General features: G+C 31.4%; 1 protein-coding gene across 1 annotated transcript; it reads left to right on the top strand.

The window, feature by feature from the left end:
* Positions 1 to 8,028: 8,028 nt before the first annotated feature.
* Positions 8,029 to 12,851, top strand: LOC134684563 (chymotrypsinogen A-like; the record flags this gene model as incomplete). The annotated part of the gene is made up of 5 exons (XM_063543858.1): positions 8,029 to 8,249; positions 8,907 to 8,988; positions 10,035 to 10,209; positions 11,781 to 11,923; positions 12,570 to 12,851. Coding segments are annotated over 5 exons (873 nt in total), but the record flags the coding sequence as incomplete, so codon positions are not given.
* Positions 12,852 to 18,519: the final 5,668 nt, after the last annotated feature.

The following is an 18,519-nucleotide window of genomic DNA, read 5'->3' on the forward strand; positions in this document are numbered from 1 at the left end:
ACACTTTGAGAAGCGAATAAACTGTAACTACTTTATTCAAATATTCTGTAAAAACGTTAATTTTGAGCTATGAAAGTCAAGTGGCTCGAGAATTTTTCTGAGGAAGTTTTAAAAAAGTGCAAAGAAATATTTTTACAGTTGGTTAGCTTTCATTAGTCTTCACTATCTATAGATTAACAACTTTTGGTTATATTTATAATTCAGAATCATCATTGAAGGTGGAGCACGATTGCACAGTTAATTAATTATATGTATGTGCCATTTGTATGATGAGTGACATTCCGTGGTATTATGTGCCAATTCGAAAAAGTTATACGAGAATTGTCTCCCCTTAACAGCTTCATTTTTTATAATTATGTTTAGGTTTCTGATATAATTTTGAATAATTACAAAATGAATCAATGCAATATATTTCAGTTTTTGTTATTGATGTATCAAAACAATTGATGTACGAATACAATTTCATAAATTTGAAACGTTTAAAATTTTTACATACGATATAAAGAACTGTTTATCATTTTTGAAATAGACTATGAATGAAAATTGCATGAATTAATTTCCCTTCATGGTAGATTGATTTGGAAATGAGCCAGAGTTATCTATTTGTGATCACAGAGAGGGACTGGCAAGCAAATTTTACTTGTAGCTAATTCATTGTTTAAACAATTTTCCACTATAAATAAATGTTACTATATACAAAAATAAGGACTTTGTTAGCTAAATCTACAAATTTTATTAGAAATTATGAATTTTTATTGCAATAGATTAATATGCTATATTATATAGAAAAGAGCGTTAGTTTTCCCGCCAGAAGTTTATACTACCCATTTTCTGTGCTTGGTTAAGCTTGATGTTCGGTGTTAGCCAAGGCTTCGTGTCGAGCGATAATGACGTGTGTTTTTTTTTAAATTGTGACTTGGACAATGAGTTGTCTAATTGAAACTCATACCACATCGTCTGATATATATATATCATGTATATAAAAGGCTCTCATTTGAATACTGATATAATGTTTGTGGTTTATTTATTATCAAAACTGGTAAATCATTAAAAAAAATATGATTTAGCTCGCTTGGAGTATTACTCTGATTTCAAGTTTTATAATAATATTTATACCACCGGGTGACATTTAAAGAACTGTATTATAAAAAAAGAAGATGTGGTATGATTGCCAATGAGACAACTATCCACAAAAGACCAAAATGACACAAACATTAACAACTTTTGGTCACCGTACGGCCTTCAACAATGAGCAAAGCCCATACCGCATAGTCAGCTTTAAAAGGCCCCAATAAGACAATGTAAAACAATTCAAACAAGAAAACTAACGGCCTATTTATGCAAAAAAATTGAACGAAAAACAAATATGTAACACATAAACAAACGACAACCACTGAATAACAGGCTCCTGACTTGGGCAAGCACATACATAGATAATGTGGTGGGGTTAAACATGTAAGGCGGGATCCCAACCCTCTCCCTAACCTGGGACAGTGGTATAACAGTACAACAAATGAACGAAAAACAAATTGTTATACTGTATTAGACAAATATAAGGTTTGATTGACCATTCCTTCAGCTTTGCTTTGCCTGTTGTGGCAAGGAACGATGTGCAAGGTACAAAAGTTTACCAATTGAACTGATAAGTAAAACACGTAGAGAAATTATTCGATGAAAAGTTGTCAGAATTTTTTCATGTATATATTTTTACGAAAATGAAATCATTGTGACATCTTGTGTGTATTTTAATATTGCAAGGAAATATTTTCATATTTTGATTACGTAACTCAATATTAAAACATTTATTGCATTACTAAAGTACATCGTTGTTCAAGATAGATTAACGAACTTTCACATGCTGAAATGCATTTTGTGATATTTTTGTGTTGATAAAGAATATGATTGACAGAAATAAGGAATTTTATTTTCAATTGGTGTAACAATTTGTTTATAGTTTTTTTCAAAGTTAATGCATTTCGACCACAGAGAGTAAATCTTTGTAAAATGTCTCTTTCATTCATTTTTAAGATAACTGGGGTGTCTTACTCAGCCCGGTAACCCATACTTTTTCTTATGATTATTGAATAAATATATAAACTACGTGTTTACAAGTTGTAATATTATGAATTTAAATCTTTATCTCGAATGATTTTATTTTATTTTATTTTAGATTAATCTAAAATTCACATTCGAAAAAACTTATAAATGGTACACATATGATATGAAGTTAACATAGGGTTCACCAATTCAATTAAAAAAAAACAATTTGATGCAACTGTCATTAAAGTCAGAGGTTAAGCGCTTTATACCAGGTTCAATCCCCCATTTTCTAAATTTTAAGACTGTCTGTACCAAGTCAGGAATATGACAGTTGTTGTCCATTCGATTGATGTCTTTTATCATTTAATTTTGCTATTTGATTAGGGACTTTCCGTTTTGAATTTTCTTCGGAGTTGAGTAGTTTTGTTATTTTACTTTTCATACCGAGTTACACGTAAGCATTATATTACAATTGATTATAGTTCCGTATGAATCTGAATTTGGTAATTTTTTTTAAATGTTTCTGTTTACTTCAATTCTTAACATCAAGTGTTAACCATGTTACAAAATATCTAACATCGAAATGTCGGGGTTCTCAATATACAAAGACAATTGGTAATGTTTGACAACGGGTATCAATATCAGCTATAACAAGGAGGAAGGGTACAACTAAAACAACAATTTAAAGTAAAATTCACCATTATAATTCATTTCGGTTTAAAAAAAGAACTTTTTGCATAACAAATACGAACTACACAGAAAAGTAAAAACTTCAATTTTCCGATAAAATGTGAAAACTTATTTTGGTCTTCATTTGATATATGTAAGGTTAGGAAAACACATTTCATTAGTAAATTTTTATGGACGACTAATTATTAAAAACATTCTGTCTTTTAGTCGTAATTCCATAATAGTTCCGACTTAACTAATTACGATTTTTTTCTCAAAAGCGAATCGATATCAAATATTGCTTTAAACCAACATATTTGAAAAAATGATGAAGGAAAAACTTAGGATGCTAACGACCCCCCCCCCCCCCCCCCCCCAAAAAAAAGCTGTTCGGATTTTTCTATGTATTAAGCTTGAAATGAATCTTTTATTGAAAATAATATCATTGTCCTCCACAGGTGTATATTTCTTGTGAATTTTAAACAAACATGAATATGACCTCTATACTTTTTATACTTACTTGGGTAAAGGTCAGATATACTACAGAATATATCATAAAATAGCTGGTCTGCGAATTATCACACATCGTCATGAGCGTAAAAAAAGAAATAACCTTAGCCTGTGGTGATGTGATTCAAATATTCAGTTTTAAAAATCAACATTCTGTTGGAGTAATTCTAATTTTTGACTATAAAAAACACTATTAACGCTTGCTACAGAAAAGGATTGGTAACTCTATCAAAACAATCTTTTTCGTATACAATGTTAAAACTAATCATGTTACAGAAACCATCATAGTTAAGTTTTGAAAGATTTAAAAGATAAATGGCAGAAAATTCGTTTTTCATTGATTGTAAATAAAATCTATTCACTTCCTTCTTAGCTATCGATATTTTGTAGAAACTGACAAAGAATTAACTGCTCTCTATTCCAGAGTCATCGAGTACATCTCTGTATTCATGTGTTTCGTATAATGTTTTTTTTCTATTTTAATTAAATTTTCCTTTTTTTCATTTGTCTACTTTTAATATACTTTGAATATTCTTCGATCCTTTCTTTTTCATTGATAATCGTACACACATAGTTCTTAAACCATAAATTGGTTAGGCTTCCTCGACCAGTGTCACTTGGTACATTCTTATTAACATGTTGAATAATTCTTTTTTCAAAACAAGATGTAACAGCTAGCTTCCTTGACCAATGTCAATTGGTACATTCTAATTAACATGTTGAACAATTCTTTGTTCAAAACCAGACGTAACAGCTGTAATAGCATACCACGCAATAAGTGGCTTGTGCATATAAATACACAGTTGACAATTAGTTTAATCCATTAATTCGAAAGGAGGAAAACTGAAAATTATAAATTTTGATTTAAAAAAAGGTAAATAATTTTATACATCGTTTGTTTAATTTTAAACGATTCGGTTAAATAAAATCTTCAATATCAAGTGCTATAGAATAAATTCAAATGTGTAACTAAATAAATTGAAACTCTCATGTATCTGCAAAATAACTATGTGTCCTAAAATCATAAATGTTCAAAATCTAATTCTTTAATGGATTAACAAAACATTGTGTTTTAAGGTGGTACCTAACACTACGGGGAGATTACTCTGTTAATTCAGCTAAACGTTTAATTACGTTGTGTTGTAAAAGGAATACTAAGCTTCTCAATGATCAAAATTGATTTTTGTCAAAGTGCTATATAACCAGTGTAATGATTCTGACAAAACTGTTGGTTCAAAATTTTTGAAATTTTTATAATTTTGTTTAAGGGTCAAAGAAAATATTATGACAAAATTTTATGAAAATTAAACGAGCCAAATTAATTTTAGTGAAAGTGTTGGGTACCACCTTAATAGAACTGTCTTTCCGTTTGTGTTTTTTCAATAGTCATTAAATATATTGGTTACAACGAGGCAACACATTCAAGCCCTAAAATATCTTCGAAATACCCTGTTACGATTGATGATTTTTTTTTATAGTTTTTGAGATTGTCAGTCTACTTTATATGATTTCTTTCTGTATTACTTTTCCTTAGATATCTTGTTATCTCTTTTTCCTACTTTTTTTTGGGGGGGGGGGGGTGGGGGGGGGGGGGTTATTGTGCAAAGTCAGGAATATACCAGCTGTTTAAAGCTTGTTGATTTTGTCTGTTTTGATCAAAGATTCCCTTTATGAATTGCCTAAGAGTTCGGTTTTTTATATACGTTTTTTGTTATACTTTTAGATTAAATGCTTATTTTAAGCATTGAGTTTTGTGCATTAGATTCATTTCCAGATAATTGCTAACAATTCAATAAAAGAGTGAAAAATACTCATGGTTTATATACTATGAAAATAATAAGGAATCAATTTAAATGTTGAAGTTTTATAAAAGAAACAGTGTGTTTTTTTTTATTTTTTAATAGATTATATTTGTTCTTTACATATTTTGTTAATTTTTCTCATTATTTAAATGTAAGGTAAAAGGAAATAGAACTTTTAAGGTATGTTGTTTTCTAAATAAATTACTGAAAACATTCATTATTTGGCATATTAAACAATTGCATGGTGTATTTTCAAACACGAAAACTCGGATGTTTCGTTGGCAAGGTGAATCTAATTGATAAATAATATTTAAGGAGTCCGTTATAAACATATTATAATTAAAAAGTCTACCTATCACATAGTCATTTCCGAATGTCACACACTTCTACTCATCACCTTACGTTGCGGAACCGTCTTCATCATCATCAACTTATATGTCAATGTAAGAGTATTGTTTAAGACTGCATATACTTTGGAGTAACATCAAGTATGAGTATGATAGGCAATTCTAGTTCACACGCTTATTTAATTGATGTTTAATTATCAAAAATAAGTATTTCTTGATTATAAAAGATTTGTTATCTCTGTTCTTCATCTAAAAGTGATAGGCCTTGCAACCTGTTTAAGGAGGTCTTGATGTTCGATAGTAATATTTGCAATTTCTTAGTACCCAATATGCAATAGAATACTGACAAGTACTGAATTTTGTTTGAAAATAGTTACTTATTTGATTGAAAAACAGTTATAAAAACATTGAAATATCTTTTTTGTTTTATTCACGCCTTTTGTATTTATTTCAGCTGTGTTTGGTTGCCAATCGATAATTGTAAGATGTATCGAGTGTTCTTGTTGTGTGTAATTGCTGGTAAGTTGACAATCATAGTATATGATATTTACAGAAAAGTAAAAACTACAAAATACCGAACTCTAGAGAGGAGATCTTTATCAAATCGCATGTTAAAAAGTTCAAAACTTTTGGGAATTTTGAATCCTCAGTGCTCTTCAACTTTGTATTTGTTTGGCTTTTTAATATTTCGATACGAGCGTCACTGATGAGTCTTTTGTAGACGAAACGCGCGTCTGGCGTACTAAATTATAATCCTGGTACCTTTGATAACTATCAAATACGTCAAACGAATGTTAAATAACTTGCATACTGACTTGGTGTAGGCATTTCCTTGTGATAAGAATAGTATTTTAAATCTGGTTTTTATAGTGAGCTAAACCACTCACTTGTTTTACAGTCGCATAGAAATCTCTATGCTATATCTTTCATAAAAGTTCGATTTCACTTGAAATATATTTTCAGTTTGGTGAATTGATTCATTGAAATATCAAACTAAAAGAAAAAATGGATTCATCCAAATTAAAACAAAAGTTATTATCATAATGTAAATATTTATAATTATTACATATGTTTAATTTTTTATAGTGTTCTGCATGGCTGCAGTATGTACAATACTTTATTATCTAAGATGTTATAAAAAATAATCAAATTGTAATTTTCCTTACATTTCAAACTTGTTTGATCAGCATAAATCCGTTGTGGTCATCATAGATAAATGTAAAGTGCATTGTGTTTTAGATTAAAGCTGAATAGTATTTCATGATTTAAATGCAGAAACCTTGACGGTCTGTCTTTGTTGTAATCATATTAGTTGTTTTTTCATTAGAAACATGTATATATTCTATTTGATGAAATATGGCGTTTGTTTTATCAGTGATTATCGAAAAGCTCACTCAAATGTTGTTTACTGCGGGTGTTATGAAAAATTTGGAAAGGTGAATATAAATCCACATGACATATGCTCTGGAATAACCTCATCAGAAATACTATACACCTATTTTTGTTAGATAAGATACCGTTTTTATTTTTTTTTGGTCAAGTTGAGGTTAGTTAATTTTAAGTTGTTGCAAAAAAATATTATATGACCCGTTTATTGCCATAATGTAAGGACTCAGCTTACAAATGTAGGTAAAACAAGACTGAATAAGTATCCTGGTATCCACAAATTGACCTTGGATAATTAGGCAATATTACGGTCACAATGGTCTTCTTTCGACCAGCAGTTTTAAACCCTTGCTAAAGTTGGCGTCTGTTTGGCTCTGCAGTATGTGCATTGTACAAGTACTCAACCACGTCTGGTCAGAATGGGGACTTAAGAACCGATGCCTAGTGTCGAGAGAGTGATACACTCTCTGCACATTAAGAACAACTCTTTGGGGGATCGTTTTCGGCCTGATGAAAGGCAAAATGTGTTCCAATGTCCAATAAACCCCAATTTTACAGTGTCAGTCTTAATTTTCAGTCTTTCGTCCCGAACGGGCTCAATTCTAAGGAATAATATATTGTATTTATTGTTGATTTGTTTTCGTCCTCAGTACGCATAACGTATTTTCTACCGGATGTTTTGAAACCAAAAATCGATAATTTAATCCGTACATGTAAGTAACGAGTTTTTTCAACTTTTAATGTTTTTTATTTAATCTTTTGATATTTTGTCAACAATTGTGAAAAAAATGTATGATATTTATGTTCATTTATACCTTTATAAAAGAAATAAAAGTCTTCCAAAGACTACATTTTTTTGATCAAATAGAGTATATAATGTTCTGCTAGATCAATTTAGGATTTAATATATTTTAAAAAAAATATTTTAGTACTTTTTCATTATTTTGATATGTATTCTTGATAAAGTGAGTACATTTGTCAGTATATTTTTTAATTGTGTTGTTCGAGGATTGTCAATGAGGAAAAAAATCATGCTGCATATCCAAGGTGTCATGGAAGGGTAAGCAGATATTTAATCAAACGTTACACATTCCATGTTGCTCATTCTCCAAATGTATCTGCACCTAGTAAGTTAGTTGAAGTAGTGTCAAATTTGCCTTAGTTGTATCCTTTCTGGTATTTGCATTGCAAGTATCATTTGTTTTCCAAATTATGCTTTTTAATGTGTTTTGTTTAACAAATTTTGAAAACCAAACGAATCAATTACTTACCGTACTTCTTCATACTGTTACATCATTCTTCAGATTGCCAGAGCAGCGGATGTGAGTACAAAGATTGTTAATGGTGAGGATGCTAACATTGAAAACTTTCCATGGCAAGTCTCTATTCAAGTGATGAGGGACGGGCAATTTGGTCAAGACTGTGGTGGGTCAATTATTGACAATAGATGGATTCTAACAGCTGCACATTGTTATAACAAGACCCACCCTATACCGTAAGCTGTTTTATTTATATGTCTTTGGGTTTTTTTTTAAACAACACATAAAACGCTTTATAATTGAGATTGCCTGTTATAATAAATATAATAGATTCAAACATTTTTTTCTATCATATCGAACTTTTTAAATTTATAAAAAAAACATTTTGAGATACTGTTTTGTTCCCATTCATAACCCTTCATAACCCTTCATTTTTTTTTAAATTAAGGAATGTATATCCCTCATGCAAAGCTCTGATTCCTTTCACGGATTAGGCTATACTTTTTGGACCTTTTGGATTATAGCTCTTCATCTTTTTATATAAGCTTTGGATTTCAAATATTTTGGCCACGAGCATCACTGAAGAGACATGTATTGTCGAAATGTGCATCTGGTGCAAGAAAATTGGTACCGTTAATTTTATTCATAATTCTGTTATAAACAATTGATACACATCTGCAAGCCAGTCAAGTTCAATCATGTACAATTACCTGCAATCACGAAAGACATTGTAATTATAAGGAAGCTATGCATAACCAAATTAATCTAAGGTCAAATTAACATAAGGGAGTTGGGTACTTAGTTTCTTAAAATTTCTAATTTTCAAAACAAATATCTTTTACATTTTTCTATGAAAAATATAAGTAAATAGGCGTTTTACATTTTTGTTCTAGATTAAGCCAAACTAGAGTGGGAGCAGGAAGTTCTTCCCTAAGTGGGATGGTAGAATTCAGAAGTGTGAAAAAGTTTCATCAAGTATGCAGTTTTATTAAATTAATAATTCATTTAAATATCTGCGGTTTGTGCTGATTGAAGGGACAATTTCATAAAACATGAAAGACCGAAATATTGAGAGTACGAAATAATTTACACAGCTGAGATATAAATCATAATTTGAGAGAGATTATCTTGATTTAAGATGAAGAGACTTCGTGATGCTAAGTTGCTAGCTTTTCTATGTTGTGTTAAGCGAACTGTTTTGGTTTTTTTTGTCTTTGTCTCCATATTTATTAATTGATGTAGCTTTGCTTGTTTTTTTTCGACTTGAGTTGGAATGTACCTGTTTTTATTTTGCTTCTCTTTTACTGATAGTAATATACAGACTGAGGAAGCATGCGTTGGAGTATACCGCTAGACAAAAGTCATAAATCGTCAGAGAGAAAACAAATCCGGATTACAAACTAAAACCGAGGGAAACACATCAACTACGAGAGGAAAACAACGGAACAACAGAAACACTAAAGAGCAACAAAGAGAAACGCCAACATACATAGAACCGGACTATTTGATAACAACTGCCATATTCCTGATTTGGTACAGGACTTGGTAAATTGTTGGCTCTCGGTCCTTTGCTTGCAATGGAAAGGTTTAGAAATTATGGTTAATCTAATACATCTTTTCAAATGGCAATTTGATAGACAGGTCGGTGACTGAACAATATCAAACATGAAAACTGTAGATTTCTTTAGATATAGTTGAGCTCTATATCAGTCTTCAATTTATACTTTTCTAAACGCGTAGGGTCATACAAACACATAAACATCATGAATAATATATGTGATATGTTGTTACGATGACAAATGCGGCATCAACGTGAAGGAACAGATTTAAAAATAGTAATCACAATTACCCAGCTGTGAAAGGAAACTATACCTCTCCAATACAATATTATTACTAGTGTTCACTCAGAGTATACAGTGTTCATACACGATACATTTTGTAGTGATATATTACCCATCAATTGTGTTATTAAAATAACTTAACATATATACAACAAAATTAATAATACTAATATTTTTCAGCACGAAAGCTACGACAACCCCGAAAATTACAACGATATTATGTTGATCGAACTTACGAGACCGTTTAGGTTTGGGTCTGCTATTAATAAGATCAGTTTGGAAACTGATGTAGATAGTGATTATACACAAGAGAGTTGTAAAGTATCAGGTTGGGGAAATACAAATGAGTTTGGTGGTATGTATTATTATAGAATAAGATAAAATATTGATAACTACTTTCATTTATTATGACTTTCCAAATAAACGTAAATCAATGAAAAACCAGTATAAACCACTATAAAATTACAGCATTTATAACCCACAGGCAAACTAGTATTCAAAATTGCGTATGAATATTCAAACGTATGAGAAACAATTGGAAAATGTTCTCTTTAAAATGATTCAAAACAAGTATTTTATCCATGTCAGTTAGCCAGTTGACATCATTTTGTTTGGTTGTTGGCTATTTGGTTGCGGTCTGCCTTAATTAATCTACACATCGCTTTCGTACTTTATTTGGCTTTCTAAAGTTCTTTATTCGAGCGTTACTGATGAGTCTTTGGTAGATGAAAAGCGCGTCTGGCGTACGAAATGTTTACTCATGTATCTATAAAGAGTTTATTGATTATATAGCTAACGATTCTACATAGCAATGCAGCACTGATGGTCAATTGGTTATGTTTGAGCGTTCCTGATTGGTTTATATTTTTTAAATCAGAGAAAAACGTGCCTGATGAATGAAAATCGAAGAAAATATTTTCGGACGCACAACAATTGTAAAAAAAAGTTAAATTTAAAAAACGAAATAGATTATTCCACGATTCTTAAGAGTTACCTTCGAAGAACTCAATTTCGAACCCATTCCAAATATAAGAACAAACTACAATCTGTACAGAATAAGTTTCTCAAATATTATCAGAATAAGCAGAAAAGGCACTTTTTAGAAAGCGTCTTACTTGTGGCTGATTAATACATTTTGTTAGAACATTTTTTTTTATATAAAACATATTTCATTGTAGAAGCTACAGAGAGATTGAATTCGAAAACTGTTAACATAGCAAACAAACAAAAAAACAAACATCAATCTTCGAAAGAAAACAGACTACTTCAGATTGACCGACAAGATAAACTAACCAAAACATCTATAGTGAAATAATGTCAATTGTCATGGAATCTTGTACTTAGAGGACAGCTTATGTCAAATTCGAGATATAAGTCTAGAAATGAGGAGGAGGAAACCGTGTCTGTTTTATAATTAATTTCTAGTTCTGGATATAAGGATATTGTTTCGAAACCTAATCAGAAATGTATTGTCAGATTTATCTGATTTTAACATAATTACATGTAAGATTTCCCAATGAAGTTGAAGTCCAATCAACTTGAATGCTTATCACAGTTGTTTCCTATAGTATAATCTTTTTAATTTTAATGGAGAATAAGAGTGTTTTGACTCCAATTTCACTTAACTTAGAAAAATATAGTGCGAGAAGGGCATTCGTGTACTATGGACACATTCTTGTTTTTTAATGTTTGCTCTTAGATGGTAATGGATGTTGTGTAAATGTTTGTATTATCATAATTTGTAGAGGATCATACAGCCCAACCAAAATAGAACTTAAGTGAAGACAAATGACTTCTTTTCGTATAAATGAAGCGATGTCTGCTTTTAAACCCATTATATCAGAGAAAGACACACAAGACATGTATAGGGAGCAAATATGTTTTATTGTTATTATTTGTTGACTACTGAACTGTATTTGATTTCAGATCATACGTATCCGGATCGTCTACAAGCTACAGAATTAACTGTTATCAGCAGAGAATCCTGTGCTTCGCAATGGGGCGAGGACAATTTTATTTCTGACAACACCAAACTGTGTGGTCAGGAGTATAGAAGAGATACCTGTGATGTATGTTTTACCACATTTTATGTATTCTAGAATATATATGTGTTTGTGTGCGCATTTATGTGTGTTTTAGTTCCATAAGATTATCGGCTAACAAAAACGGTCTAACATTGTTTGAATCTGATTTAGTATGTTGCAAACTTGCATTATTTATTCTTATTTATATTTTCAACAGTGTTTATACAGTCGTGCTCTGGTCTTCGTTTATTAACCATCTTAATAACCATCTATTTGTCCTTTTCATTTTGAGTTTGTGAAATTATGGGTAAGTGTGAATTTGTATCGCGAGCGTTATTCATGCAAAACAGGAGATAAAACTTTTGACGCAAAAGATATGCTCCTAATTATTTTGTTTTTATTGTGTGAGACAATAAAATCAAACCAAACGAAAACATAGAAAAGTATTTAGAGATTAAAGTAAATACTTCCCACATATAAAGTGTCTAATCTTGCAACTCCAAACTGTCGAATAAACACATTTCCAAGCCACAATCAGCATTCAACAATAAAATTTCAGAAAGAAAAGCAACATAACGAGGGGTGGTATCCTTGTAAGCTTAAAAACACGACACATTAAACAATCAGTTGCAGGTCGTGAGTATGCATTTTGTAACTATCTTTTGATGTAAATCACTTTTTGTTTATATAGGGAGATAGTGGTGGACCTTTAGCTTGCAGGACTGCTGATTCTACATATATACTTGTCGGGTTAACATCATATGGGCCGAAAGTTTGCAATGGAACACTGCCAGGTGTTTATACCCGAGTTTCTGCATACACCGATTGGATTGAAAAGACTAAGAGTAAAAAAGGAAAAGGAAAAAAGAATACGAAAGGGAAAAAAGATAAGAAAAACAACAAAAACAACAAAAACAACAATAACAAGAAGAATAAAAATTAATAAGTGATTGATAATAAAATTTAAAGCATTTATTGCCTTATGTCATGGTCTTGAAGCCCACATTATTGTAAAACAAAAAAACACAGAACAAATTAAATGTATATCAGAATTTTTTTGACAGCAAGTGTTCGCAAACGTAATCAGTCCTTAAAAGGGTATAATGTGTAAGATGTTGATCCTGATACGCTAACCCTTCTAATTTATTAGTTGTAAGTGGCTTTGAACTTCGAGTACTAGCACTTTCAGATCTGCACTTTGTGTCTTTTTTGTTGCTTGGATGCACTAGTACCCGGCCATGTCCACTTGTTTTTTGTAGTTTTTGTATTGTTATCCATCTGTTGAGTTCAGCCTTTTTTAACTGATTTTTATAGTTTGTTCTTTTGTTCTACTGTTATACCAATGAACCAGGTAAGGGGGTCTTGATAACGTGTTTAACTCCGCAACATTCTGTATGTATGTGCCTGTCCCAGGTCAGGAGCCTGTATTTCAGTGGTTGACGACTGTTTATGTGTTACTTATTTATTTATTTTTCTTTCATTTTTTTAACATACATAAGGCCAGTAGTTTACTCGTTTGAATTGATTTACATTGTCATTTCGGGGCCTTTTATAGCTGACTATGTGGCATGGGCTTTATTCATTGTTGAAGGCCGAAAGGTGATCTATAGTTGTTAATTTCTGTGTCATTTGTTCTTGTGTGGAGATTTGTCTCATTTGCATTTATACCACATCTTCTGTTTATAGCCCTAGCATTTGGTTATTTTTGTATACTTGTGACTCAATGAAAGACTAACTACAGCCAACTTACATAAAGTCTAATTTGAAATGCTTTGAAAACTAAGTTAATATATAATTGACCGAAGTCAACCATGTTTTTTTTATGCCTGAAGATAAAACATCGTTAACTTTTAGAATTCTTGAACATTCTGTAAGAAGTTTGTTATGTTTACATATGTTTTGGCTGCTTGATCCCAATTATTGTCACATTATCCTATAATGTTTATTTTGTTGCTTCCCCTGTGTTGCCAATGTAACGGAACTGTAAACAACTATTATACGAGTGAAAAGTAAAACAAGTAAAATCACAAAAATACGGAACTCAAAATAAGGAATATTCAAAAAGGAAAGATAATCATCAAATGGCAAAATCAAAAGTTCAAACACATCAAACGAATAGATAATAACTGTCATATTCCTGACCAAGTCAAGCATTTTCTTATGTAGAAAATTGTTGATAAACCTGGTTTTAAAGCTAACTTAACCTCTCACTTGTATCGCTGGTGGTAAGTGGATGACCATAACGTTAAGTTATGGTTAGCCGAAAATGGGAGACAACTCTGGAGGTTAGTTTTTATTTTCCGATTTTCGTGCAGTAAAAGGTTTATTTGAGCCAAACCGCTTGTCTCATACATACTAATCGTCAGTGCGTTAAAATTGAAACAAAATTTGATAATAAAAACATGCTGATTTTCGAAAAATAGTCATTTAAAAATTCGAGCATGATGGTCGTAACTGAAACAAAAAAAAATGTTGAGGATGGTCGTAACGTTAATTATTATGGTCGTAACTTTTTATTTCATCGGACCGAAGGCAAGTCAAGGTTTTTATATGATTGTATTATATGATATATTTGTTAAGTTTTGTTAGTTGTTTTTTTTTTACATACAACGTTTGATTAAGCAATTACGGTCCGTGTAACACTTAATATTTCAAAATTTAAAAAGTTTTCAAATTGTAGTATTTTGGAATTTTGATAAAGGTCAAATGCAACTTCAAATAAAATAAAAAAATATGCATTTGTTTCTTAATAGCTAGTTTATATTACAAAACTTATGTACATATATTTTTTTTTCTCTAGAAAAATTCTCTAATTTGTCAAAATTTAGCAGACTTTTACCTATTCTTAATTGCTGCTTCCAACAAACAATTTGCCGACATGTTTTCCGTTTGCAGCGTGATTTTTCGTAAAAAGATTAAGTTATGAAATATCAAAAGATCGCAATACGCCAGTGCGAATCGAAAACCAAACGTAAACATCGCTCCGTAATCAAAATAATCTATATCGTATTGTACCTGTTAGAAACGTTCTTACCTAAATATACATGCTTCTTTGTTGATTGTTCACAAATGGGTGACAATCGTTAAACTTCAGCTTCAAAACACGACCATTAACAAGCTTCCATATTTTCACAGCAACACTGACCGATTGAAGAAACAATTAACGATTATACGAAATTTATGTGAAAAAAGACAAAATCGTGCACAGAAGTGTATGATGTATGTATGCATTGATTCAAGAATTTGATTAACATAAGTTTTCAACGGTCCCTCGTTTCACGTGACTTTAAAGTTATGAAATATAAAAATTCCTATTTTTTTTAAATGTTTTGAAATTTTCACAAATTATTAAAAACTAAAGGAGTTTAAGCTACGGGTACCTGTTTAGTGAGAAACGGAGGAAAAGTGGAACGAACCGCACGAAACAATACAAAATGAAATGAACAGTCACTGTTACTTAAAATATAATGTATAAAATAAACCAAGAGGCAAATAGTTGTAAGCGGTTTAATTCAATAACAATAACAAATTCTCAAAAGTGGAGAAAACAAGAAGCGCAGCTCTGGTTATGATCAGTCTTAGTTAGGAATAAAAAAGCACGAAATGTATCATATCATTTTTATCTAAAAAACAAATGATTTTAAAGAATACGTTTTTAACAAATTGGACATCACATGAAATAATAGTCTCCTTCTTTTTTTTGGATTTTTATTTGCATCTATTAAAGGGGCACTAGCTGTCAAATCCATGTTCACTGATTTATAACAATGTAAAACATTTATCCAAACTATCAAAAGTCTAAAATAAACAATTAACAGGGCACGGGCATGAAAAGACGTAGCTTCGTTTCGTGTGTAATTTAGTCAAGACGCCATCTAATTATTTATCGAGCTGACCTCTAAAATCATACGATGACCATATAAGCGATGTAAACAAAAACAAGGACATAAATAGATTAAGCAAACTCGTGATGTTGGATTATTTTATGTCTATTTGATTTCATATTCTAGATGAAAAATAAATATTTCTCATCGTTTTTACCTGTATAAGCATGGTGTTTTGTGGATCGAATCAGTCAGTCAATATATTTATTAAAGTTATGTACACCGGTATGTACATGTAAACATTACCACGTGTATTTGTTTATAAAATTACATGTGTTTGAAAGTATATAATAGGTTAAATGTTTTTCATTGGTCGAGTTAGAACTGACCATAATATTTGAATAAGGTCATTTCAAATATTTCGTGCTACACTTTTGGCGGTTTTGTATATTAAAGATATTGTCATTCGAGGTTCGCTTTTGGTGCAGTAAAGTTGTAAGCTTGTGCTTAACCTGAGTATGTCTGAGAATAGAGAAGGAAGTCCAATGTCCGAAGGTGAGACTGAGCATTCACACATTTCAACCGGTAAATCACAAAGTAGCAACCACATAGTAGAAGAGCGCCGTGATTTAGCTGATACTTTTGAATTTTTTAAAGTATATTTTGACAATAAGCTTGTAGATCTTAAATCAGATTTAGTCCGAGAACAGGACGTAATTTCCAAAAAGTTAAAGGAAGAGGTTTCCCTTAAATTCAAGCACGAGGGCAACAAAATACAATACAAATTTAACGAGGAAACTATTACCGAGTTAAACAAGGTTTATAGCTTTGTTCCCCGTTCAGAAACCAAGGTTTCACGTATCATCATAGACCTCATAGATAAGGTTAAGGGCAGAAACAAACTGATACGCATAGCAGATACTTCAGCCGGTGGTTGGGCTACTGTCAGAGAGTATGAAGCAAATGTTATCGCTTCAGACTCTGAAGATGAAAAGAAAATCCGTCAGGCGGAGTCCAGAGCCATGCGTACGACAAAAGACAAATCCCGACGCCCAAATCCCTACAAGACAACTTCTAGACCGGCTCCCGTTGAAACTGCTCCTAATCCTTATTATTCCAATCAGTATCAGCGTCAGAACCCGCCGCCCTTTCGAGTTGGCAGCGGGCGGCGTGAGCCGTCCAAACACGATATGTGCCATGCCTGTAAACAATTTGGCCACTGGAGGAAGAACTGTCCACTTGTCAAACGCAACCAGTTCAACTTCAACAATACACAACAGAACAATTAAGAATGAACAGTTAGTTAATGATAAGTATTTATATTTATTTTCTGAATTTGATAGTGATTATTGTTTGAATCATGATATTGAGATTTTGCTTAGACAAGTAAGATTTTTTGAAAATTTCAAATCTAATACGGGTATTTTCTATGGTGTAAAGGGAAGGTTAGCTAAAAGTATTCAGTACTGGGAGCATATCGGTGGTAATTCATTTATTTTAGAAACACTGAAAAATGGTTATCTTATTCTATTTATTGATACTTCTTCGAGCATGTTCATGAAAAATAACAAATCTGCTCTTAAAAATGATGATTTTGTTAGCAAATCTGTAAATGAACTTGTTCTTTCAGGTTGCGTCATTGAGGTCCCTTTTCAACCTTACATTGTCAATCCGCTCAGTGTAGCTACTCAAAATTATGGGAAAAGGCATCTAATTTTAGTTTTGAGCACTTTGAATTTATCGGTGAAAATTTGAAGATTGGAAAATAGCTGTGCAATACTTTCAGAAAAATGATTATCTGTATAAATTTGATTTAAAGTCTGGTTATTTTCATTTGGATATATGTCCACAGCAGCACACGTATCTAGGTTTTTCGTGGGAAGATAAATTTTATTGCTTCACTGTTTTAGCATTTGGTCTTTCAACGGGTCCTTACATATTTACAAAGTGTCTCAGACCATTGGTCAAGTATTGGAAAAAAAAAGGTATAAAAATAGTTTTATATCTTGATGATGGATTTGTTATGAATACCGAAAATAATGAATGCATCAAAGATGCTGAATTTGTGAAACAATCACTTTTGAGTGCGGGTTTTCTTCTAAACGAAGAAAAATCGGTTTTTACTCCTGTACAGAAGTTGGAGTGGTTGGGAATCATTTTGGATTCATGTAATTTCACTTTATGCATTCCTCAAAGGAGAATTGACGAATTATTTCAATCTATTCATAATGTTTTCAGAGAAATTCCATATATTTTTGCCAGAAATTTAGCCCAGGTAACGGGTAGAATTATAAGTACATGTATGTCTCCTGTGATCGGAAATATTACTAGAATAATAACTAGATATTGCTATATGTCTATTGAAAGTAGAATTTCATGGGATAGTTATTTAGTTTTAGAAAGTAAAAGTTTTGTGATATCAGAATTAAAGTTCTGGCTTGATAACATTGCTAATGTAAATTTTAAAACATTAAATCAATATAGTCAGTCACATGTAATGGTATATTCTGATGCTAGCAGCATAGCTGCCGGAGCATGTACAGTAGAGTTGGAAAGTAAACATTTTCACACTATGTTGAAATCCACTGAAATGTTAGAGAGTTCCACGTGGAGGGAACTAAAGGCCATATAATTGGCGTTGATGTCTTATCAACATGCATTTGCGGGAAAATCCTTAAAATGGCTAACTGATAATCAAAATTGTGTCAGAATTGTTCAAGCAGGAAGCATGAAAGAAAAACTGCAAGATATAGCAATTTCCATTTTTTCTATTTGTTTAAAAAAGGGAATCTCCATTATCATACAATGGATTCCGAG

This window comes from Mytilus trossulus, chromosome 9 (assembly GCF_036588685.1).
Source record: "Mytilus trossulus isolate FHL-02 chromosome 9, PNRI_Mtr1.1.1.hap1, whole genome shotgun sequence".
In the NCBI taxonomy this organism is placed as follows: domain Eukaryota; kingdom Metazoa; phylum Mollusca; class Bivalvia; order Mytilida; family Mytilidae; genus Mytilus; species Mytilus trossulus.